General features: G+C 37.3%; 1 protein-coding gene across 5 annotated transcripts; it reads left to right on the plus strand.

Moving 5' to 3' along the window:
* Positions 1-212: 212 nt before the first annotated feature.
* On the plus strand, positions 213-18,459 carry il12ba (interleukin 12Ba). Of its 5 annotated transcripts, XM_060885554.1 has the most exons (12): positions 213-239; positions 6,600-6,670; positions 9,190-9,275; positions 10,007-10,068; positions 12,509-12,605; positions 12,801-13,070; positions 13,248-13,350; positions 13,593-13,771; positions 13,980-14,146; positions 14,337-14,446; positions 14,589-14,653; positions 15,492-16,573. In XM_060885554.1, the coding sequence occupies exons 4-12, from the start codon at positions 10,060-10,062 to the stop codon at positions 15,581-15,583; spliced, it is 1,092 nt and encodes a 363-aa protein (XP_060741537.1). In that variant the 5' UTR covers positions 213-239; positions 6,600-6,670; positions 9,190-9,275; positions 10,007-10,059; the 3' UTR covers positions 15,584-16,573. The 5 variants fall into 5 exon arrangements, with proteins under 5 accessions (XP_060741537.1, XP_060741538.1, XP_060741539.1 ...); XM_060885555.1 differs by lacking the exons at positions 213-239; positions 6,600-6,670; positions 9,190-9,275; positions 10,007-10,068 and adding an exon at positions 11,184-11,853; XM_060885557.1 differs by lacking the exons at positions 213-239; positions 6,600-6,670; positions 9,190-9,275; positions 10,007-10,068; positions 15,492-16,573 and adding exons at positions 15,417-15,468; positions 18,399-18,459 and having other exon boundaries at positions 12,038-12,605.
* Positions 18,460-24,851: the final 6,392 nt, after the last annotated feature.

A 24,851-nucleotide genomic window follows, 5' to 3' on the forward strand; every position in this document is an offset into this window, starting at 1 on the left:
CTATGTCATGAGGTGCTTCAATACCCTGCTGCAACCCTTACTGGACCCCATGTACTTTGTGTTTTGTTTACAGATGATGCCATTGAGACCATTCTCCATGTGTACTCACCTGGACAAAAAGGACACATATCTACAAATTGCTGCTTATAGAATTAAATTCAGCATTCAGCACATTCATTCCTTAGCTGGGTCTTAACACCTCCCTCTGCAACTGGATGACTTACATGGATTATATCCTGGTATTTATAAACACCTTTAATAATTGAGGAACCTGCTTTAAAAAGAGGAGCAAAGTTTAAAACTCATAGCAGAAATGTTTTAGACAGTTTTAGACAGACAGAATTGTATCAGCATGTGGAACGTTGCATGGATCTAGTTGACAGCAATGACAGTCCTAAAAGAGAAGAAATCAGCTACACTTGGTGAAATAAGAAGAATATTGAGCCTTCTGAGTTATCAGTAGTTCATTAATGATTCCTTTTTTAACCCCACCCATTTTATGACCTTTTGAAATTTAGATCAACCGCAAAAATCAGAATCAAGGATACAAAGAATGGAACAGGAACATCAATAATAAGGGTATGCTCGCTAACAAGTTGATTAATAGAGCTGCTGAGTAAGTAGTAGTAGTGCTTCTCAGGAGAATTATCATCAGCACAGTGGGAAGGTAATTAGAAAACATATTAGCTATTATGGCCCTTTTTAGGACGCACAACTAGACATTACAGTGCACACATAGGTATATTATGTATGTCATGTAAAAAGGAATGTACACCCTCATTTAATTCGATGGTTTTATTTATCATTGCCTATATAACAAAGTGTGGTCTTCACTAATAAATCAGTAACATGTATATACACGTTTAGCAAAAGTATTTTTAGATTCATTGATGTCCAAAGTTATTTGTTCATGCACAGATCCAACCATAGCATCACAATGGGGTTGAGGTCTCAACTTTCTTCTTTAGTCATTAAAAGGTTGATTTTCTGGTGTGCTTGAAATCATGGCCCTGTTGCATGACTCAATTTCAGCCTAGCTTAAGCTGCTTGTCAGATGGCCTTACATTTGTCCCATATTCTGGTACAAAGTGGAGTTCATCAGTGTCTTCATGAAAACTTCCCATAGTCTTGTGACTGCAAAAGTAGTCAGCCATCCATCACCATGCTTTACAGTTTGTATAACATGTTTGTGTTGATTTGCTATTATTTTCACCAAACATGATGCTGTGCCTTGGTCTCATCAGTCTAAAGATTACACTCTATAAAGAAAGCTCATGAATTTACTTAGTTCAAATGCATACACCAGGTCCAAATGAACAAAGTAACATTCACACAATGAGCATGTGTTTTCAAAGCAATGAATAAAATCCAACATGCACCTTAAGTGAGACTTAAGTTCACAAATGTACTTGTTTTGTAACATATATTACTGCTGTCCATTGGAACCACATTGTATCTGGGTCATGTCAATGCTACGTGAATTGATCATGCTCACAGTTCATATTTTATTAAATTAATTAGAAACTGGTTTAGATTTAGTATAAGAAATTAAATCCTGTTTTGTTGAAAAACATTTTTTAACTTATTTAAGTAATATATTAATTGTAATTGTCTACAAGGAGGTAAATGCAGGTAAGGCATCTTAAAAGTTCCAAAACCATCAGGATTTGCTCATCACTTTGAGTAAACAAACACAAAGTGATTACCAAACAGTGTAAGAAGGGTTAGAAAAAACACAAAGATTAAGGGACAAGGTAAAATCAGAAAAAACATTGTTGCCATTCTCAAAATGGAGCTGAGCATATAACTTCCATAATTGAGGTAAAAAGGAGTTGTGACTGTATGTACATGGCGATTGAAAACAAGTGTGTGATTAGAATGAAGGTGACTGTGAATGTGGTAGTGCATAAATTCTGCATGTGTCCTGGATGACTGATTGTGGAAGTGGGAGGTGTGTATTTATTTACTTGCACCTGGTTTCTGAATTCTGAACAAATACTCCATCTTTTTCAGGATTATCCATTACCCACAAAATAAAGAGGAATCCTGTTGGTTAGTTGTTCTGAGATATTCCAGTACAGAGTGTACAGACACTGTTTCAGAAAGAGGAGCATTCTTGAACTCATAAGTCAAATTTACATTGAGAACATTCACCCCAGGAAAGAAATGAAATTGAAAAGAGCATTTTACATGTGTAAACAATGTTCTAGGGAACACTTAGCAATGACATGGAATGTCTTAAGTCCTATTTGGACGGGATTAGTTTTACGCGGGGACGTGGAGTAATGCAATTTTACCTCAGGACGTCTGTAATATTAATTGGCCAATTCACACGGGACAAGACATCTCAGTAAAACTAGCAGAAGTGGGAGGGGTAACTCGCTTTATGCACCACAGTAACCTCCTTGTCGTCATGTGCGTATGACGTTGCTTCCTGTTATCACGTGCGCAAACAGACAACATGGCGCCTCCATGCTTGCAAAACGCGCCAAAAACTACTTTTAAACAGGAAATGACGGAATTTTACCGTACATATTTACAGCGGATCTATTCAGACGGGATTAGTATTACCTGAGGTAATTTTTCCGGACCTTTTTACAGAAGGTAAAAGTCGCCGTAATCTTTACTGACATTGTCTGTAATGATTACCGAGATGGCACATTCGGATGGGACTAAAATCACCGAGAAGCTCTGGTAATAATTACTTTACCCCCACGTCCCCACGTAAAACTAATCCCGTCCGAATAGGGCTTTAGTCTTGATTGCAACCAGCCTGTTACATTGCAGGATGCACTTATATTAGCACTTACAAGGCATATACTGTAGGGGTAAAATCGATCTAATCCAACTGTTGGTGATCATGAGAGGGATGACATTAATAACTATCATACAAAAAATGAAAGTGAAAACATTCCTGAACCCAACTGAACATTAAAGTACATACAGGGGTACACTGTTATGCCTTGTAACTTGAAGCCAGTAATATTAGCTTTATGCCAGTATCATCCGTATCATCCCCATGTCAGGATCTTGCAATCTCCCTGGACAATTGCTGATCTCTCCTTGGTCACTGAAAACAACCTTGGGGTAACCACAAACAATCAACTGACCTTTTTCTTTCTCATTGCATCTAGCTATTTAAGAGACAACATACAACCTGGCCAACTGCTCATAGAACACCAAACTTCTAAGATCAAATTATTGTTTATTATAATGTAAAATATACCTTAGATTTTCTTATTATTTTGCTGGCAAATGAATAAACCTACCACTGGAACTGTCTGGCCATTCCATGTGTTAGTTTCACAAATGATGATAGGGCACAATTGGGGGCACAGGACACAATCACGATTCACTACTAGAAAAAGAATAAAGATGAAGGATAAAGGTTTTTAAATAAGTCTCTAGCAGAGAGATGCACATCAAGACCATCAAAACCACTTTTCTTGCAGAGGTCAACTCCAGATGCAGATCGATGATTCAGTCTGTGTCAGTAGACTGGCAGGAGATCAGAGTGCAGCTATCAGGCTGTTTATAATTAAACTCCCAGTTGACCGGAACAACACTTAAGCCTTCAGTACATTCTGAAGTCTAATCTCATGGTCTTTGCAGGCAGTAAGTCCCCAAACAGTCCCCTATGGCATACTTCCTATATCTATAATAACACAGAATGCTAAAACAATTTGTTCATAATGTTCAGAGATTTGAAGATCTTTCTTTTTTTAGATGAATCTGAAATATCAGTCTGGTTCACAGCAAAATACAAACTGGGTGATAACTACACTGTAAATTCTGGTAAAATTATAGTAAAAACTGGCAGCTGTGGTTGCCAGAACTAAAAAGAATATGGCAACATTTATTAGACAATTTGTAAAACTGGTAAGTGTAAAAATACTATAAATTATCACACACCTCTATATGTTGCAGTAAATGGAATGTTGTTTATTTTCAGATGATTTTTTTTTTTTTTTTTTACCATTTTTTCATTACCATTCATTGGTTTCTCTTAATTAAGGAAGAATAAATACAGCACTGCACTCCATCCAGGGTGTATCCTGCCTTGATGCCCGATGACGCCTGAGATAGGCACAGGCTCCCCGTGACCCGAGGTAGTTCGGATAAGCGGTAGAAAATGAATGAATGAATAAATACAGCACTCTACATTCTAATAAACAAATGCATTCTACCTTTAAAATGAAGAACAGAAATGTGTCCCTGGTGTGGAAAGGAGAGACAATAATGACAATAATAACAAAACTAAAATTTGATCACCTGGTTCAAACTGGCATTATTTGGCCTCATCTTTTTTCTGCAGTCCAGACTTTGGACACAAGTTCATTTTGCATACATGAACATTTACTACTAAAGCCACTAGACCAGTTGATTAAAAATACACAATGACATCAGAATATTTATGTCCTATATTATTAATTGGACATTTTACTTTCCAGTGAAATTTGTTCTGACATAAATGAAAAAATCTATATGGAGAAAAAGATTGACCGTGTCTTATGCATTATTCTGTCTTAATCGGTGGCATATCTGTATGATATTTTTTTTGCTGATACAAAATAGATTTGGCACACATTAAACTGTAAACAGTATTGTTAAAGTGTCTAATTCTACAGTACAAAAGCAGTAAGGGCCATCTTGTCATGCTGTACCTGCATGCACCATAAGAGGGTGATCATTCACCAGCAGAGTCATCAGTAAAGACCCTAACATATCTCACCAAGGGTATACTACATTAGTTATAAGAAAATAATAGGAAAATTGACAATTCTGGATCTCCTCACTCTGAACAACTTACAAAAAAAATAAATAAAATTCATGATGCATCAAAATTTGCACAATGTACTAAAAGGTGACTGGTTCACCATTGTCCTACATGGATATCCTAAAGATTGTGTGTGATTGCATGTCATCACACATACCCTGAGGATGATCTCACTATAAGCAGTTTATGCCCACATTTCTATCATCCTTCAATTAATTATTACAGATTTGAGGCAAAAAAAAACCCTGAAAGCAAAAAACCTTGTTGCTTGAACCCTTAGTATTCATGACTTTATAGCATATAATTAAAGAAGCGCTACGACTCTTAATCACAGTATTCTGTGTCACAGAATAAAAGATGATGGGTTTCCTTTTGAGTCTGGTTTCTTTCTCGTGTCTTCTCAGGGAGTTTTTCCTTGCAACCCATGTTTCTGATTTGCTCATTATGAATCTGAATCTACAGAAGATCTGTATTTCATTTTGACAATTTGAGGTATGACGTTCAAATATCTGATTCTTCCTCACAGGGCATCTGAAGTGACAAGACATCTCTGTGAATGCATCCAAAAGTTGTAGGAATCTCTAAATTCAATATCCTTTATATTTGGACATGAAGGAAGGCTGTAAAGTTGAGTTTTGTGCACAATTAGTACTTATTTGCTCAGTTTTGGTCACTTGCACATGAGGCTGATTCAATAGTGTGTGCCCGACCTCTGAGTAGATCATGTTATATCCATCAACCCATGCATGCTAGAGACAGTTAGCCTTTTTAATGCAGAGGATTCTGATGATTGCCATTTCCAGGAGGGCAGACAAATAAAATGCATCTTTCTGTTGTTAGCGAAGCCATTCACAAGTGCAGGGCAGTAGTATCAAACCTCTGGTCAACCCATATACAGTAAATTATTTGGCCATCTTAGTCATTTTGGCCCAATTCTCAATATGTAGTTAGTTGGGATTCGTTGTTTGTTTTCTACACCATGCCAGGCCCCCCATTTGAACCCCTCTTGAGTGAAGTGGCTACATAGAGTAGATATAATTTTGTCTCACCTGAGACCAAACTGGTAAATGCTCACATCTCTCAATAATATTACATTAATCAACACTGCCTAATTGTATGACAATGTAGCATTTGTTTTTAACTTTCTTCATTTACTTTTGCTTTTAACAGTAAGTGAAATAGCTGCTTTCAACTTTTAACTCTGAATCCACAGATGGATAACACTGCAAATTTTATGTTTTCATGAAGACAAACTCCAAAGCGCTGCACTGCGGCGATTCATTTATGGCATAACGAGCAACTGAGTCATTTATAGCTGCAAAATGTTTAGCACACATTTACATGCTATTCTAGAGTTTTCATCTATACAGAAAAAGAATTACTAAATTGTTATTGTATAGAGGTTAATCTTTCAAGGCATTCAAATTATATTTGTCATAGAGCTTCACATTTCATGTGCAATTAGAATCAATTAGGGTATCTATTTCCATAAGAGGAAATTTTACAATAAGAGACATTTACTTTGAACTTTTATTCATTGATATATAGTGGGACAAAATTTACTATACACTTCAAATGCTTGGGATAACATTCAACACTCTTCTCAAAATACTTTGCTGGATTTTCTCCCCATTCCTTCTGACAGAAATGGTATAACTCAGTCAGGGTTGTGGGCCTTATTCAGTTCTTGCTCAGGACATGCTTTCTCAGTTCAATATATTTCCTAGGATTCAGGTCAGGTTCTGTGACGGGCACTCAAATATATTCATTTTGTTGTCTTTAAGCCATTTTACCATGTTACCATATTTTATCCATATTACAGCTTTGGAGGTCAACGTTGGATCATTTTCCTCCTGGAAGACCCAGTTGTAACGTTCCATCTCATGTCTTTCGGTGATCCTTCAGTATTTATATATAATTCTCACACCTAATGATGTCACCTGATCTATCTTTTGAAGTGTACCAGTCCATTTTTCAACAAATCACCGACATGCTGCCACCCCAAGCCTCACAATATTTTCTCTATGCTAAGTGTTAACCATTTTGGCAAAACAGTAAAATTTTTGTTTAATCTTGCCAAAAACCCTCCCCTACAAGTTTAGGTTTATGTCCTGGTTTGTCACCTGCAAACAGTCTAGCTTTTGTTATGCTTGGATTTAGGTAGTGGCTTCTTCATTGTGTGTAAACCTTGCAGGATAGGGGAACATAGGATGTATGTACCTTAGTACCTGATGCAAGCTGTTGGGAAATTGCCCCGAAAGAGGAACCAGGCTTGAGTAGGTCAACAGTTTTTTGTTGTTGTTAACTGGATTTTCCCATTGTATGCTCCTAAATATGCCAATCAGAAGCTTCTAGCAGTAATTACATTTTTACATTTAAAATCTTTGGCTCTTTATAGAGACAGGCAGGATACACAAGAAGAAAAGCAAGAAACAAAAGATATTTAAAATCACACAACTGAATATCTTTAGCCCAGGTATATACACTTTTGATGTCAATTGTTCATCGGAATTTTTACTATTTTAAAATGCCTAGGATATAGTTGAGGTCATGGTACATGATCCAGTGAAGGGAAATCTTACTGCTACACCATACAAACAGAGTTGTCCACAAACTTTATATATGTTTGGCCACATAATGTATCTATCAAAAATGCGTAACTGCCAACACAATACTGCATCAGATTTTCTTCCCCTTGCCCTTTGAAAAGTATTCCAAATAAAAATCCCACAACAAATCCCCTGACTCACTGACATATAGTTTTCAGAAATGAAATTAGTGAGTGGACAGCTGTAAAATAACAGACATCCCCTTAGGCTGCCATAGAGTTCCACTCTCAGCAAAAGGCTAAATTAGTTTAGATAAAGGTAGACAAAATAGATACAATTATTTTATAGATATACCACATGTGGCCCTTTAATATCAGTATGTGCCTTTACACATTTAATTATTATGGCAGTACTGTCAAACTTTAAGAGATTTGCTTGGTAAGTTTGTGACTAAGACAGCCCTCTGGTCAGACGTGAGTGAGACTGTGAGAAAACCTTCTTTATCTTAGGTAGGGGTAATTACCTGAGAGGTAATTCTGAGAGTATATCTCCCATCATTGCATTGCCCTTTCACTTTGTCACGTTGTCAACCATTTCATATTACAGTTTCATTCATGAAAACCACAAATAAACACAACTGTGACCATCCTCTCATAATTCCATGGTGTTCATGTAAAAGACAAGAAACTGTTTAAAAGCATGGAAGACCTATGAATACCATATAGCAATCTTTTTGTTTCAGTTGGATGACTGAATTTGAGTCAAGTCTCCAATGACAGCAGGGGTCAGCATACGCAGACTGGTGCACATCTACACTCCTCATACACTCCTCACTCCTGCAAATGCCTCATATGCAGCAAGCTGTGATGAACAGTCATCTAGTCATCACAGTCAGTCGGCCCTGAGTCACTTACAACCTTAGACTTGCCCATTATTCCTGGTTCTTACACATCAACTACACAAACTGCCTATTCACATGCTTCCTAATATATCCTACCCCACATACCATGGTAACAAGATAATAAATATAATTAATTTTACTTCATTGGTTTTAAATTTATTGCTGATCTTTGTATACTGTATTTGCAGAGGCACTTGTTTGTTATATTGTAGATCATTTAGAAGTTCAATTATTCCCATCAGTTATGTTTTTTTTTCTCTGTAACCTCACCTCACTGTCATTAGGGTAAGACATAGGGTTAACCCTGGGTTATGGCTTTTTTGTTTAATCAAAAATCAAAAGTCCTTGGTATGATTATTGACTCCAGTCCTTAATTTAAATGTCATGTACATAATATTATTAAGATTCCTTTCTTTCATCTAAGAAATATTGCTAAGATAAGAAATATGTCACTTCACAATACAGAAAACAAATAGTTCATGTTTTTGTACTGGCTGCATGTTCCAAGTCCAGAATGCAGTAGCTAGAGTCCTCATTTTAACCAGAAAATATGACATGATCCCTGTCCTATCCACACTACACTGGGTCCCAGTAAAATTTGTCAATGATCATAAAATATCACTTCTCACCTAAAAAGCATTGAATGGTGGTGTGCTGTAGTCTCTGGGAAAACTTTAGTTTTTCCTGCTCTACCATGCCTGTTTGGAAAAATAAAAAGTAGGTTCTTTCTTGGTGCCTCAAACTGTGAGGGAAGCACAGTACAACACATAATGAACTGCCTAATCAAGTGTTCACAATAAACATAAATTTGATTTATAAAATAAAAAATATACTAAGAATAGATTTTCAATAATAAAATTCCAGTCCAGAAAAATCCAGGTTCTAAGTATTATCTTGGTTTAGAGACTGAAAGATCTGCAGGAAGAAACTCCTTCTCATCCTTCCTTTGTTTACCACAACAGGGAGAAGAGACTATTGTTCAGATGGCACTTTCACTATCTTCCTGGACTTGGCCCAACACTGCTCGCTGTATACTGTATAGATTGAGGTCAGGGCACTCAGTGAAAATGGTGTATGCTTCCTATCAGGATTGGCTCAATGATCCAGATGTTGTGATATGAACACCCGGGAATCTGAAACTGTCCACTCTTTCCACTGAAAACCTTCTTAATCAGATTGTAGCTGTCCTGCTTTGTGCTGAGGTCCTCTATAAACTCCCTTTTCTTTTTTGATATTCACGAGGAGGTTGTTCTCCTGGCACTAGTTCTCCAGGCTTTTATTCTCTTCCAAGTCACCCTTCTGATTTTTGTTAGTCCCCACCATAACAGCGTCATCAGCAAGCTTGACAATGGTGGTACAGTGGGAGTGGCCACATAGGCCACAAAATTGTTGGTATCCCTCTATTAAAAAAGAAAAACCCTTAATGAAAAATGATGATACCCTTAACTTAATATTTTGTTGTAAAAACTTTTGAGGCAATCACTGCAATCAAGCAAGTTTTGTACCTCTAAATGACATTTAGAGGTACAAATTTGTACTTCTGCACCTGTCCACAGGCCCACTCCTTGTGAGCAAACTGCTACAGCTGTCTCAGGTTTGAAGGGTTCCTTTACCAGACTGCATGTTTCAGCTCTTTCCATAGATGTTCCATAGGATCTAGATCAGAGCTCACAGAAGTCCACTTCAGAATAGTCTAATGTTTTGTTCTTTTTAGTTTTTAGCTGTGTAGCATTGACCATTGTGGGTTTTTCAAAAATTATTTCCACGTGTGTACTGTAGGTGTCTGCTGAGTAAAGCAAAGGGCTCAGGACACAACTTTGGGAGGACTAAAAATGTTGAAGGTAAGGGAAATTTAGAAATGTCTGCCACATACTGTATTCTTATACATTTATACCTTCCATAGCTTTATTTATTGATTCTACATATATTAACATATTTATCTGCACTTGTTATTTTGCACATTTTTCTATTTGCACTTCTGGTAAATGCTTTAGTGTTCGGGACTCAGACACAGTCTCAGCTTTTTATGAATAACTTTTCTTAGGTAAAGGAGTAGATCTGGAGGGTTCATGGGCATAGAGTGTTTGGTGAACTGGGATGTTTGGATGCTGTCGGCTTACCACCCTCACAAGTCGCTCAGGTTTGCAGACTGTGGAGTGGTGGGACGATTTACATCCCAGGAAACCGTCATGTGTTACACCTTCTGGCTCTAGCCTTTTAGTCATGCTGTCATAGCTAGTCTTGCGGAAGTCCCTGTCTGCACTTTGTACATAATTTACATTGTCCATAACCTGAACACAGTTATACCTAACAATCTTTCACTCTCTCTGTTGAGCTATATATGCCAATCCCAGTGTTCCTAGTTCCTAGCCCGATCGTCACTTCTTATGGAGCGATTTCATCAATCCTAATGTTCTACCACTGGCTAGAGTCTCGTCGCCTGTTTGTCACCTTGCCAGCGATTGATCTGCATAGTCAGCCAGTGTCTCATGGGATTGTTGTGAATGAAGCTGCCCAGAGACTGTCATGCCTTCTTTTGAACCAATGCTGTGTCAGTCAGCTATATGATCTAGTATTTATCAGTAATCAGGTCTGCGCTGAACTCAGATTTCACGATGACCCATTAGTTCCTCAGGAGCTTTCGGTTGCACTATTATAAACTATTGTAGAAAGGGCATTATTTACATTTACACTATTTACTGTAGGGTGTCACCCAAATGAGGATGGGTTCCCTTCTGAGCCTGGTTCCCCTCAAGGTTTCTTCCTTCATGTCATCTCAGGGAGTTTTTCCTTGCTGCTGTCGCCTCTGGCTTGCTCATTATGGATAGGGATAGATATATAATATTTTAAATTTTAAGTTAATCTTTTTTAAATTAATTTTAAACTTTAATTGTATATATTCACTTATTTATTTTATTCGTATTTTTCTTCTTTTTTATTGTTATATATTTATTTCTATTTCTGTCTCCTCTGTTTCTATACTCCTTTAAAGCTGCTTTGAGACAATGGGAAATTGTTAAAAGCTCTATACAAATAAATTGAATTGAATTGAATTAACAGCATTTTGTTGCTATGTATTTGTAATATGCAATGTCAAATATCGATTGATAAATCAATCTAACAATCAATCCCTCATCTATCTATCTATCTATCTATCTATCTATCTATCTATCTATCTATCTATCTATCAAAAAACTTACCTCAGTAGGTAAAACCAAAGTTTTTTATTTTGTATGGGAGGAATGCATTATCAAATTAGTTCTGGATTTATTTGACTTTGGGAGATCCAGAGAAATCAAGATCTGTCATTGTATTATTTTTTTTTTCATGAAAATGCACTTTTGCTCAATTTAAACACATGAGAGTGTGAGAGAAGGGGGTGGCCCGAGAAGCAAGGGAAGGCTTGCTCTCTATTGTTGAAGTGGAAGTGAGACCAAATGATCTTGACAGAAGCAGTCCTTCTGTTTGAACAACCTTGGAGTCTCATTAGTTCCCCTAGGACTTTTCTTGGTGGGGAAATTCTGTATTTGTGACATTTGTTTAACTATAAAAGTTTTGGCCTGCACTTAACTATAAAGAAAAGTAGTATTTTGCCTGGCTCTGGTCTATTGTAGCTTTGAGAGGAGGTGAGTAGAGACATGCTTATCTAAGACCAGTCTCTAGAATTAATGTAATATTCTATGGTCAAAATATACTACCAAGAAGTTTTTTTTTCATTACATTATATTTGATATAATGAAAGATTTTAGAATTCTTCACAAATAATAAATAAATAAATAAATAAATAAATAAATAAATAAATAAATAAAAGCAGAGATGTTACTAAGCTGTCTCATACATACATATAGCTATATTTTAGCTATGTCTTTAGCAATTATTTAAGCTATAACTATGTATCTATTATGTTTGTCTTCATTCTATCATGTCTACCATGATGTTATGAGCCATGTATTTGTGTTGCTTATAATTTATCCACCAAGTGATGTTTAGGGTGTGATAGTGAAAATTGGAATGAAGATGGACAGTGGACAATCTTGGATATGTACTTTTGTATTTCATGTGAATACATCTTAATCAAGCAAAAAAATTTACTTAACTAGATTTTTAAAATACATTTACATAAAAAACACAATTTTTTTTATTATTGTTTGAATAGTCAAGTTGATTATTGTTGTTGATTATAAATGTGTTCCACAAAACCTGACTGGAGTTATAACTACGAAACATCAAGAAAAATCATTTATTACTTATTGCACAATGGCTCATGTTTTGTTCACAAAGATGAATTTTCTTGTGCTTGGAGTCCTGGTAGTTCTTCCCCATGCTGCTGTAAGATCCATCAAAGTGGCAGAAAGTTATTGGACTCTTAAAGCAAATGGTTTGTATGCAGTTAAATATACTTCTGTATAAATAATAATATCTAATTGTGTTCTATATTTTTTTCATTTTAATTTGTTTAGTGTTTCATTGTGTTAATCCATTAACCAAGTGTTGAAATATGGAGAATATTTCATTAGGAGAATCCACTTTCTATTTCTTATCATGTTCCTCCTGCCACCACATTCTATACTAGAATTGGTGGTGGATGAAGATATGGATAAATATGGAACTACAGTGCTGGTTCCAATAGTGTGTGGTGAGGCTTTTGAGGGACAGAAGATCATATGGAAGCGAGAGAACAGAGAGGAGCTCCCACTCCAGGGAAACAGAGTTTTTGTGGTGGTGGAGGAACGACAGGGAGGAACATACACCTGTTACAGCACAGAAGGCAAATACCTGAACCACACACTTGTATTAGTGCAGTGGAGGTACAGGAAGATAATTAAAGGCACACCTGAGAGAGGTACAGTAGACAAACAATAGAATCATTAGAATTATTGTACGGGAGCAGTGTAATTACTGTAAAGTTTTGATTGATTAAGATGCTCAGAGATTCCAAGAAGCTTTTCCAAGAAACATTAAGATTAAAATAAGATTACCTTTAACTATATTGTTTCTTTTTTTTTTTTTTGATGGCAAGGTTATATCCACTGCTCAACAAACAACTACAGTGGATTTTTTCAGTGCTTCTGGACCTGGGATGAATCAAGAGCTGGAAAAGTTGCATTTATTAAAATAATACGGCAAGTATTTTTGGCACAAATGTTATATACTGTTATAGTCAGTGCGATATTAATGTTCTTACATCCTGATCTCAATTTAGCATTGACCTCAGTCAACTCATTTGGTTTTGTAGCAAACAGTAGTTCGTTGCTTCAGAGTAGAGAAACGTCTTCCCAGTTGGGATTATGCCTTTGTGACAAATATGGGTGTATACTGTTAACAAAGATCAACAATGTGTTCCATTCATTTATTTCTATTACAGCTCTCACACTGCAGGAAACATTAGCTGCAGTCTGGACTCTAATGTAGGCAGCATCACATGCCAAGATCATGCATACTGTCCCTATGCTGAGGAGATAGATCACATCAACTTGACTGTTTATTTCCGAAGCAACTACGTCATTGAGACCTATTATCTGCAGTTTCGAATCTCAGATATAGGTAATGATTTAAAAAGTTGTGAGTCAAGTGGTATGTCAATTGTCCTGTTTAAGCCAAACACTTCACTAACAACTAAATTTTGTCATCATTATACAAATGCATAGAGTATGTATACAATACGGTTAACTGATTTTGCCAGTGCATGGTCATGCATTTTTCTGGTGAAAGAGAGTATTTTGGTCATATTTACGTGTGTCTTTGTCTGTAGTGAGGCCAGACATGGTTCGTTTCAATATGAAGAGAAATATTCTGGAGCTTCAGTACCCAGAGAGCTGGAGCACACCGTTCTCCTACTTTCCCCTTACATTTCAGGTGAAAGAGATTCGCTGCCACAGGAAAAGGATTTGTGACTGTTCTTACCAAAGATCATCAAATGTATGGCCACCTATTTCCATACTACATCAGGAAAATTGAGTATCTATTTCAAGTGTACAGTATTTTCAGGCAGCAGTTGTAATTAGTCCGTTGTCAGCAGGGGCACAACTTTCTAGTTTATATATGTATACATAAATATATAATTATTTGTATTTTTTTTTAATAAGTGATAAATTATGTTTGTGCTCAGGTTGACCTGACACAAGAGCAGCTATGGCCATTAAAAAAGGGAGTGACAGTGTGTGTAAGAGCACAGGATAGCCTGACTAACTCCTCTTGGGGAAAATGGAACCAGTTCAAGTGAGTAATTTTCTCAAGTAAATTATTGTTTTTTTTTTTTGTTTTTTTTTTTATACAATCCTTCATTTAATACATTGTAATAGTTTGTTGTGCTATTATTGTGTGGATTTTGTAATGGAACTCTTATCTTTTTTATATGCAGAAAAGAGAAACACAAGAGAAAAGAGAAAGGATGGCATGAAAAAAGCATGAAAAGTAAAGTGAATGGTATGTTAGGAATATACATGAAATAATAATTAATTAAACATTCAATGTGTCCTATAAATTCCCCCCATATACACTATTTATTGTTCTAACTGTACAGTACTTTTATAATAATAAATAGATAGGTCTTAATAATCTCTTAGATAGCCATAAGTAAAATTACAATCACAAAACTAAAAAATAAGTAATATACTTATTGAATTTAGTGTATAATCAGTGTATTATGCTTTTATTCATGCATTCAGCTTCTATAACCATTTAACCTGGACTAGACTGTGGTAGACCTGCAATCTATTCTAGGGACACCATGTTGGACATCAGTCCATCACATAAGTCACTACACATATACACATCTGCACACTCAATGACACCAAAGGCAATGTGTATTTGGCTGTTTACCTAGTGATATGTTTTTGTGAATTAAGAGGAACTCTACATGAGAAAAACACGTGACAATTGCACATATATAATCCGAGCTTAGGGTTAAATGTTAATATATTAAAATAATGTTGAATGTTTATATATGATAGATAGATGGATAGATGGATAAATGGATGAATGGATAGATGGATAGATGGATGAATAGATAGATAGATAGATAGATAGATAGATAGATAGATAGATAGATAGATAGATAGATAGATAGATAGATAGATAGATAGATAGATACATACATACATACATACATACATACATACATATATACATACATACATAAAAATGCTTTTTCTTTAATGATCTTATTAGGTTATTCTTTGTTTTTAAGGCCTAAATATGTAAGCAGTGACTTTGCAGTGAGACTCCAAAATGAGACTCAAGTAAGTCTTTTATTGTACTGCAGATGGTACAAGACAGCTCAAGACACACAGGGTTACTGCCACAGATCTTGGTGTAGCATGGAGAAATGGATGGGGTCATGAAACAGAACTCTAAACTCTGACATAAAGAAACATATCTATTAATAAATATCACTTGTTTAGGGTTATGGAGAAAAATAAATATCAGCAGCTCCAATGTATGAAGCAATTACTAAGGCAATATTCATTATTTGATGTTCAATATTCATATATTTCATTCAACATGTCATTGTATGACCCCTATCTCACAACTGTGAACTGTAACTAATATGGATACTAAGGAAGTCTATACATTAGTGTATAGTGGTTGTAGAGATGGAAGATTATTGTTGGTAATGGTTTTGTTGATTAAATTTAATGAGTTGTGCAGCTAAATATTAAAGGCCACAACTCCGGAAACCTCTATTAGAAAACCTGTTGTGTTCTTAGCACAATATTTTTACAGGTTTTTCACCTATTAAATATTATTGTAATTTTTTTTAACCTGTGTAAATAGAATGAATTCTTAACAATAGAATAGCATATCCCTCCAGCATAATAGAAGTTAGCAAAAAGAAACCAACATTAATATATTATGGTAATGGCACATTAAATAAGCGTTCTTGTTCTGTCATGCTTATAGTGCTTTGTATCAGTTTTCTTGGCTGTATTTCTAGTTTTTTCATTTGCCTGTCATATTCTGTTTATGTATCACCTCACCTACTTCCTGTCCTGGACCATGTTAAGCCAAATGTTCTGTTGGATTTGTTTGTTGTATTACAACTTTAATAAAAGCACTATCCATAATGGCAGCTGCCTTTGCCCATGCCAGACAGCATACTTTGCCTGTAGCATGGAGGCATTGAGAATGTTTGATTGGCAACAAGTGCTATTTAATCTGCCTATGGCTTCACAATGTCTTGACACCTGTTTCCACTGAGATCCATGACTCCTCCAGCCAGGGAAGTTGTGGCCTAATGGTTAGAGAGTCTGACTTCTAACCCTAAGGTTGTGCGTTCGAGTCTCGGGCTGGCCACGACTGAGGTGCCCTTGAGCAAGGCACCGAACCCAACCCAACCCCCCTCACCCCCCCACCCCACCCCACCCCAGCCCACCCCAACTGCTCCCCGGGCCCACAGCATAAATGGCTGCCCACTGCTCTGGGCGTGTGTGTTCACAGTGTGTTCACTGCTGTATGTGTGCACTTTGGATGGGTTAAATGCAGAGAACAAATTCTGAGTATGGGTCACCATACTTAGCTGTATGTCACGTCACTTTCACTTTCATATGAATAAAGAATGCCTTGAATTTAACCAAAAGCCAAAGGCTGTACTTCCATAATTATCATCCCTATGATTGTGCTAAGACACCATTGTGCCGTGATATCTTACTTTTTTAAACTAAAATTTGGTATCACATATTGATAACATCTTGATTTATTCAACATCCTGGAAACTCCATGCAAACCATATAAAACAAGTATTAATCTCAACCCCTCTAGATCACTGTAGATCAAGGATATAATATTCCTTTTGAGAAAAGGGTACACAAGGTCCATCCTTAAAAGCCGTAACCAAGTTAAACACTTTGTTGTGGTAGGTGCCTACAAAACTGGAGCGAGTGTCATGCTTTCACAGATGTCCATAGAAACCCAAGCTGTACCCAGTGACATTGTTAGAAAAAAAAACTCACTCCTACTGATAAGGGCATCTGTCAAATATAAATGTCTAACAGGTTTCATATAGGCAGTGTCATAAGGCATCACTAGATTGGTATGTATTTGTCTGCATTCATTTCTTGGGCAGAGTGCATCTGAACTACATCTTTGTCTAGTGAAACCACCAGTGACTTTTTCTAATGTGGATTCTGCAAGAGGTGTCTACTAAGCAAGCAGTGTGGTCCCAAAAATGTGATTGTTTTTGTAACCCTGAAGCAATTTGTTGCTCGAATGCCAGAGGAGATGCTGGAGTGAGTTCAGTGCCACCGTCCCACATCATTGGACAAGGCACTTTAGTTGGCGCTAAATGCCACTTGATAGACGCAGTCAATTCACTCGAGAGTGGTTTCCCAAACCCGGGTCCCCCTCGTTTTTTATCTCCTCGACTTGAAGATTACCATACCATAAGTCACCCCAGATTGAGCTGGGACGTACTGCTTACCGGTGAATGACCAAGAGGGTACATACTGTGCTTTGGTGAGGTGTATGCAGAGGGATTTTATAAATACCCCATAGTGGCCACCACTAAAACACTAATTTCAGGGGTTAAAAACATAGTATCAAGGTTGCAGTCAGTCCCCACCCCACCCAGCCACTGATTTTGAGACAAACTGTCCAGCATTTTTAATATGAAAGTGTGTGGGATGTGCACAGTGTTGGCTGGTAAGTTGTTGGCATCAGGAGGACATCGGCGGGCAAGAGCATTTATGAGAGAAAACTCTCTTGGACACGTTCAACCAAGTAAAAGTAATTGATAGTCAGCAAATACAGCCAAATGGTGCAATCGCCTTACTTTATTTTTTGATTATTAAAAACAGCTTATATCAAGTGACACAGGACATTCAGATTAAAGATAAGATGACACAGTTGTTGGGCCAAAGAGCTGTTGAGAATTTTTAGTCCAGGCAGCTCGTCGTAATCCAATGGTTGAGCACTTAGGACAGGATAAAACACTAAACGGTCTTATGGCCCATTTCTACTGGCTAGGCAATCACAGTGATGTTCGCAGGTGGTGTGCAGCATGATGGGAATGCCACTTTTCCATGTTATCTCCTGCTTTGAATCTCAAAAGTCAGCGGTGGGGACATGATTGAGAGACGTTTTGTGAATGGAGAGACGAGCTGAGGGACAAAAATGAGTGGTAAGGATCACACTCCTGTGCTTGATTATAGTAATGATTTGTTCTCTGTTACAGTGAGTGATGCAGAGATGTTGCAGAGATAAAAGTGGGAGGATAAGAGCCAGAGAGTGGGAGCAGAACACACAGTGTGGTACCACATGTGTGTGTGGTTTAAAAGTTGAAAATTGAACGTTAAAATAAAGCATATTCGAGTTCATATTGAGTTGAATATTAAAAATATGAGCAACTCCTACATTATATATTCAGGATTCCATTTCTTATTTACTTGTACATCTAACAGAAGAGATCTCTCAACACTATCATTATTGATTCCATAACCCTTAAATCAAGAGAGTAAGGATTATTCCCTTCCCAAAGATAAAATCTCTTTCCCTCAGACATAGACACTATCAGTATCACTTCTTTCTCTCTTTTTTCTTTTGTAAAATCTTCAAGGCACTGTCTACAATCAACTGTCTCACTTTTACAGAACAATCTGCAATATCCTAAGTACTCTGGCTTCAAAGCAGCAAATTTCAGAGAAACTGCCCTTGAGGCTATCACTAAGAAGTTCTATGCAACTAAATTAGCCAAGCTGTTATCAGTCCTAAATCTTTAACTAGTCCTAAATCTCTAAATCAGTCAACCACAAGACTTGTTCATCTTAATAGTCTTGGAAGTTGTAGCAAAACATGCCAATGCCAATAGCTTACTTCCTACCTGGAGGGTTGGTCGTAAAATGTACCATATGGGGAAACCACATCTACTCCATGATGATTATCCACTGTTGTCCCACAAGGCTCAGTACTGGGACCTCTCCTGTTATCCCTTTTATCACTTCCTCAACCTCTTAGAGATGTCATGCCCTTACATGGGCTTTCATATGTGTATGACATTTGAATATAACTCTCATTTATCCCTAGGGCTTCTAGTTTCTGCTCAGATTTTAGTATGTCTTGACAATATCTGCCACTAAATATGCTACAGTATGTTCAAAGCTTTTGTACATCTAGATGTTTCAAGGAATTAAAGCTAAATTTCTTTTGTCACATATTTGTCTTTTGATAAATCTCTTTTTGATAAATGTCTTCAGTGTAAAGCACAAAAAATGTACTTGCTATTCCAGTACTTTCAGTGGGGACTGTAGATGTATAGATATGCACAGTGTTTCAGAATACTAACAGTTCTTATCCACAGGTTTGGTAGTTGGCTAGGTGGTGAGAGAATTTGGAAAATCGAGCAGGAATGTGAAAAATTATAAATTCATTATTTGGACTGAAAAAATATTTTCCTAAAGTAATGCAAACACAGATATGAACAATAAGTGTAGTTTTTTCTTTGAATACTTGCCAGCGAAGAAGGAAGAAACAAAAATGTTTAACTTTATTGTGGAATTTAAAAAGAAATAGTGTAAATTTCACATTGTTCTTAAATGATCATTGGTATGTATAAAAAAAAAAAACAATTACATTTGATAGAATATTGAAAGGGTTTTGTTTAAGTGTTGATAACCAGGCTTCCCTTTCAAGGGAACCTGACCCTGCATCATGGCTTAACGCTATGTACAGTAAACATCCGAAACACCCTCAAGATCCCTTTACCTAAGAAAAGCTATTCATAGAAATCTAGACTAAACAAATGTGTTTTCAGCCTGGACTCGTGTGTCTGAGTCCAGAACACTAATTGGAAGGCTGTTCTATAAATGTATATCTGTGGGGCTCTGTAAGAAAAAGTTCTGCCCCCTGCTGCACTCTTTACTACTTGAAGTACTACCAAATAGCCCGCACCTTTTGATCGAAGTAGTTGTGACGGATCATAAAAAAACAAAGGATCTCTCAGGTACTGTGGCACATGACCATTAAGTGCCTTATAGGTTAGTAATAGTATTTTATAATCAATGTGAATTTTGACTGGGAACCAATGCAATGTGGATAAGATAGGGGTGATGTGTTCATATCTTCTGGTTCTAGTTAGGACTCAAGCTGCTGTGTTCTGGACTAACTGGAGCTTAAATGCATAAATTAGTGTTTCTGCATCATGTAATAACATCATATTTCTTATCTTAGCAATACTTCTATGATGAAAGAAGATTACCCTTGTGATATTTTTTATGTGAGCTTCAAATGAGAGACCAGTGTCAATAATCACACCAAGGTCTTTTACTGCTGCACATGATGAAATAGAAAGACCATCCAGAGTTACTCTGTGATCAGAAAGCTTACTTTTGGATACCTGTGGTCCAAGTAAAAGCACTACTGTCTTGCCAGAGTTAAGCAGAAGGAAGTTAGTAAGCATCCACTGTATGCTGTCCTTCACACAATCTTAAGTCTTATTAAGCTGGTGTCTTACATTTAACTGAAACATATAGCTGTGTGTTATCAGTATAACAGTGGAAGCTAATACCATGTTTACAAATAATTGCACCAAGGGGTAGCATATATAGCTAACACAGAACCTTGCGGAATACTGAACATTACCGTAATATGTTTTGAGTAATCACCATTTGGATCTACAAAATTATAGCAATCAGTCAAATAAGACTTGAGCAAGGAGAGGGCTGTCCCTTTAACACCAACAAAGTGTTCTAGCCTATCAAGTAAAATAGCATGGTCAATGGTATCAAAGGCTGCACTGAGATCAGTGCAACACCAGCAGAGACACAACCCTGATCAGAGGCCAGTATCTTTAACCAGTGCTGTCTCTGTGCTATGCAACTGCTGTGCTGTGCTATTTTGGAGATATAGGGGATGTTTGATATTGGCCTATAGTTAGACAGCTGGCCTGGATCAAGGTCAGGTTATTTAATTAGAGGTTTGATAAGAGCTAGCTTAAAAGATTTCAGCACATAGCCAGTGCTAAGGGAAGAATTTATTATTTTAAAGAAACACATGGAAAATGGATAATGGGTGACCCGAGGTAGTTCAGATAAGCGGTAGAAGATGAATGAATGAATAATACTTGATACTGCTTAATTATTAATAGTGGTAGCAGGAGAAAAATCTCCTTCTGAATGTGAGCAAGACAAAGGAGTTGATAGTGACCAGTACTGTATGAAGCAGGAGAAAAACTACCAGCCACTCATAATCAATGGTAGGCCACTGCTGCATCTTTGGTTTCATGGAGACGTTACTCAGCGACAGAGTTCCGGATGCCGCCATTCAGCTAGGCGGGCTCACCTGATTTTGTGCTGACAGAAATGTAGCTCTGTGTGGTAAGGTTTGCGGTGGTGTTTTTAACACGGAATGGTGTAAGAACTGTGGGCTTATTTCTAGTTACTGCTCATCACTAGTTGATTTTGGGACTGTTAGATGCAGGCCATTTTATTTACCAAGGGAATTCACCATGGTTTTCAATGTCAGAGTGAACATTTTTCCCCAGCGCTAATGGTAAAGAGGCTCTATTATTGCCCCTTTTCCACCAAGGCAGTTTGAGTGCTGGTTCGGAGCCAGAGCCTAATTTGAAACCAGTTCTTTGTTTTTCGACACCCAAAGCACCGACTCTGAACCAGGAAAAGTGGGTCTTATGTAGCACCAAAACATTGCTGGTCTAGACTTAAGAACCGCTTATGTCAGGGACTGGGGTGGGGTTACTGTTAGTGCCTTTGATAATGTACAAAAATTATACAAATTACATATAGCTGCACGTACATGTTGGATTTGCTGCGTTTGGATGCCAATGTAGCTTCGCAAAGCCATGAGCATTAACAGTAAAGCAACATCCGCCATTGTTGATGTTGTGTTTGTGTTTGCCGCTGCTGCGCTAACATTGCTGGGAAAGATGAGACGTATACAGTTACGTAACACTTGTCTCTGTGATGGCTCTCCATGGAAAGGCAAACCGGTTCTTAGAAGGCTTGCCAGTGGTACCAGATATGAACGAGCACCAGCACTAGCTCAGAACCAGCACCCGGTTCTTTCTGGTGGAAAAGGGGCATAAGAGCACACAGTCACACATTCAACTGTGTAGACTACACTGAACTGCACCAAATAAGCACACTCACCCAATTTACATCCATGTCTACAGCACCACCTATATCAAACTGTTTCATGCTGATTTGCACACTGTTTTTGCTATCATTACACTCATTACAATACCTCATATAACTGTTGCTATTCTATTAAGTGTTCATTCCTGTATTTTTCACATGTACTGTAGAATATACAGTGCATATACTAGTGTTTTGTAGTGTTTTGTATTGTTTGTTTGCATAGACCCATAGGTTGCACAGATCCACTTTATTTGACTAAGACTACAGTAACTTACTATAAGTCTTTAGCTTTGTGTTGCTCAATGTAGCTCTATTTTTGTTCTCTATAACTCTATATAAAATTAAAACTATATCCAGTTTGTAAATAAAATGAAGAACATTAAAGAAGACTCTTCTTTTTGTCAGTAATCACAGAAGTTGAAATCACCAACCCAGCCGATCTCCACAAGTCCCAGGACAAGGCATTACTACCTGCTGCATTACTACCCCCACATCACTGCCTGTGCCTGTCACCACAATACCACCACACCCTCTATGATTAAAAATCCTGACATCAGCAGGTTATTTTCAATATTAAATATAGATTTTTGCCAAATTAAATCATAGATACATACTAAAGACAATACTGTCCACAAACAAAAACCAGCTTCTTTTTCAAAGTTTTCTTTTTGGTCAAAATAAAATTACAAATTCTAAAGGGAAACTAGGGGGATTGGATGACTCTAGGGGAATTCATGAGGTACAGACTGAAGGAGAGTGTGAGGACTGCATACTGATAGTGTGAATGGCACCACCTGACTTCCCACAATCAGGCATCAGGAAAATAGATAGCATCATGAGGAACGAGGGTTATCTGAAAATATGAAGCAAAACCTCCAGACAACAGCCAGAATGTGGCTTGCAGTTGGACAATGATCCTAAGCATATGTCCAAAGATCTGCTAAAATGGCCAGTAAATAGAAAGGAAACAGTAGCAAGCAGTACCTAAGTGCGGTAACAAAACAGTAGTCTGTCCACCTTTGTACAGCAATTCATATGAACCTACATATCGTCGCTGTCAGGCGTAATCCTCGTATCTCCAAAACTGTCATTTTTCAGGAAATTAAAAAAACGCCCTACCTTATCTGCAGTGCACAGGGTTTATTCCGCGTTGCAGTGGATTGTCTTGCACTAAATTCCTGTCCTCAGACAAGCACCAAAACTAGCGGGGGTCAAGAATTTTTTTTCTTTGAGCCCAGTGTTTTGAAGACATTTACCTCAGAAGATGTGTTGATTCGTTTCGACTCTTCTTGAGGAGAAATATGCCGTGAAGCTCTCCCGCGGAGTGAGGAAGAGGTGGACAGTTGAAGTGTCCAATGGAGTTGTGAGATTTGTGCTCAAGCTATTTTCAAGACATTAGATTGGTTAATAACTTGTAAAAATAACAGACCCACGTGGGGACTGACCAATAGCTTCGATATGTGAAAAAATATGAAATTGACCAAATTTGGACATACAAGGTTTCCGCCCGACAGCAACGATATGGAGAGTAGTCATTATTTGTGAATGTTGACAACACTGAATTGTATTGGATGGATTTGTGTGTTCAGGTTCAAAAAAATTGTACGGTCGTGGCGTACAGTAAGAACAACAGGGTTACAACACGTTTTACACCTGATTTAAAAGCAATTAGGAGGTTTGGTTTTCCCACACTCATATTTTAAGCTTATTATTTGACCAAACAGTGCTATGGAAATTCCTGTGGCAATGTAGAGTACATGTTTTAGTTTGTGTGGTGGTGTTTACTGTGGACTTTCTCAGAGCACACGACTAATTTGGGGTTCTTACTAAAAAAAATCTAATAAATTCATAGATAAATTTCACAATTTAGATTTTCCTTAGAAATCTTGCTATAGGGTCTGAGCACATTATTTTTACGATTGAAATATGCACGAGATATAAACTTTCCTATGTTTAAATACAGTGGTACCCCGCTTATCGACCGGGTCGGACAACGACCTTTTCGCTTAGTGAACAGTTTTTCGACCGAAATTTGCACCCGCTGAACGACCAAATCACCACTTATCGACCTCGACCCACGTGGCGTGAGGGGAAGGATCTTCCCAGTCTCGCCTCAGCCTTGTGGAGAGAGCATCTATCGTAAATTAAACTTCACTTTGTGAACAATATTAGTGTTATTTAGCGGTCAATATAACAATTTTGTGCCTGTATATTGTATATACAATACTTTGTTTAAAGTGTACAATATTATTTATGTACCTGTATTATTTTATGTATTATTTACTATTAATACTGCTAAAAACGGGGCAAAAATTATTAATTATTGGGTATCGGTGTAGGTCGGGAACGGATTAATTGGGTATCCATTATTTCTTATGGGATAATTACATTCGCTCTTCGACCTTTTCGCATTTCGACCGGATTTAAGGAACGGATTAAGATCGATAAGCGGGGTACCATTGTATTAACTTACATGGACACGTCCCGTATTTCCTCTCTCTGTCGCTCGCTCTCCAGCGCCCCCTACCACCGTGTAATCC

This window comes from Tachysurus vachellii, chromosome 13 (genome assembly GCF_030014155.1).
Source record: "Tachysurus vachellii isolate PV-2020 chromosome 13, HZAU_Pvac_v1, whole genome shotgun sequence".
Taxonomy (NCBI): domain Eukaryota; kingdom Metazoa; phylum Chordata; class Actinopteri; order Siluriformes; family Bagridae; genus Tachysurus; species Tachysurus vachellii.

What these genes read in the sequence shown, in the direction of transcription:
- il12ba (XM_060885553.1), top strand. Translation starts at nt 12,485, where the DNA reads ATGGCTCATGTTTTGTTCACAAAGATGAATTTTCTTGTGCTTGGAGTC. An exon ending in TAAAGGCACACCTGAGAGAG is followed by an intron (nt 13,071 to 13,247) that starts GTACAGTAGACA and finishes TTTGATGGCAAG; the next exon opens with GTTATATCCACTGCTCAACA. An exon ending in GTTTCGAATCTCAGATATAG is followed by an intron (nt 13,772 to 13,979) that starts GTAATGATTTAA and finishes CTTTGTCTGTAG; the next exon opens with TGAGGCCAGACATGGTTCGT.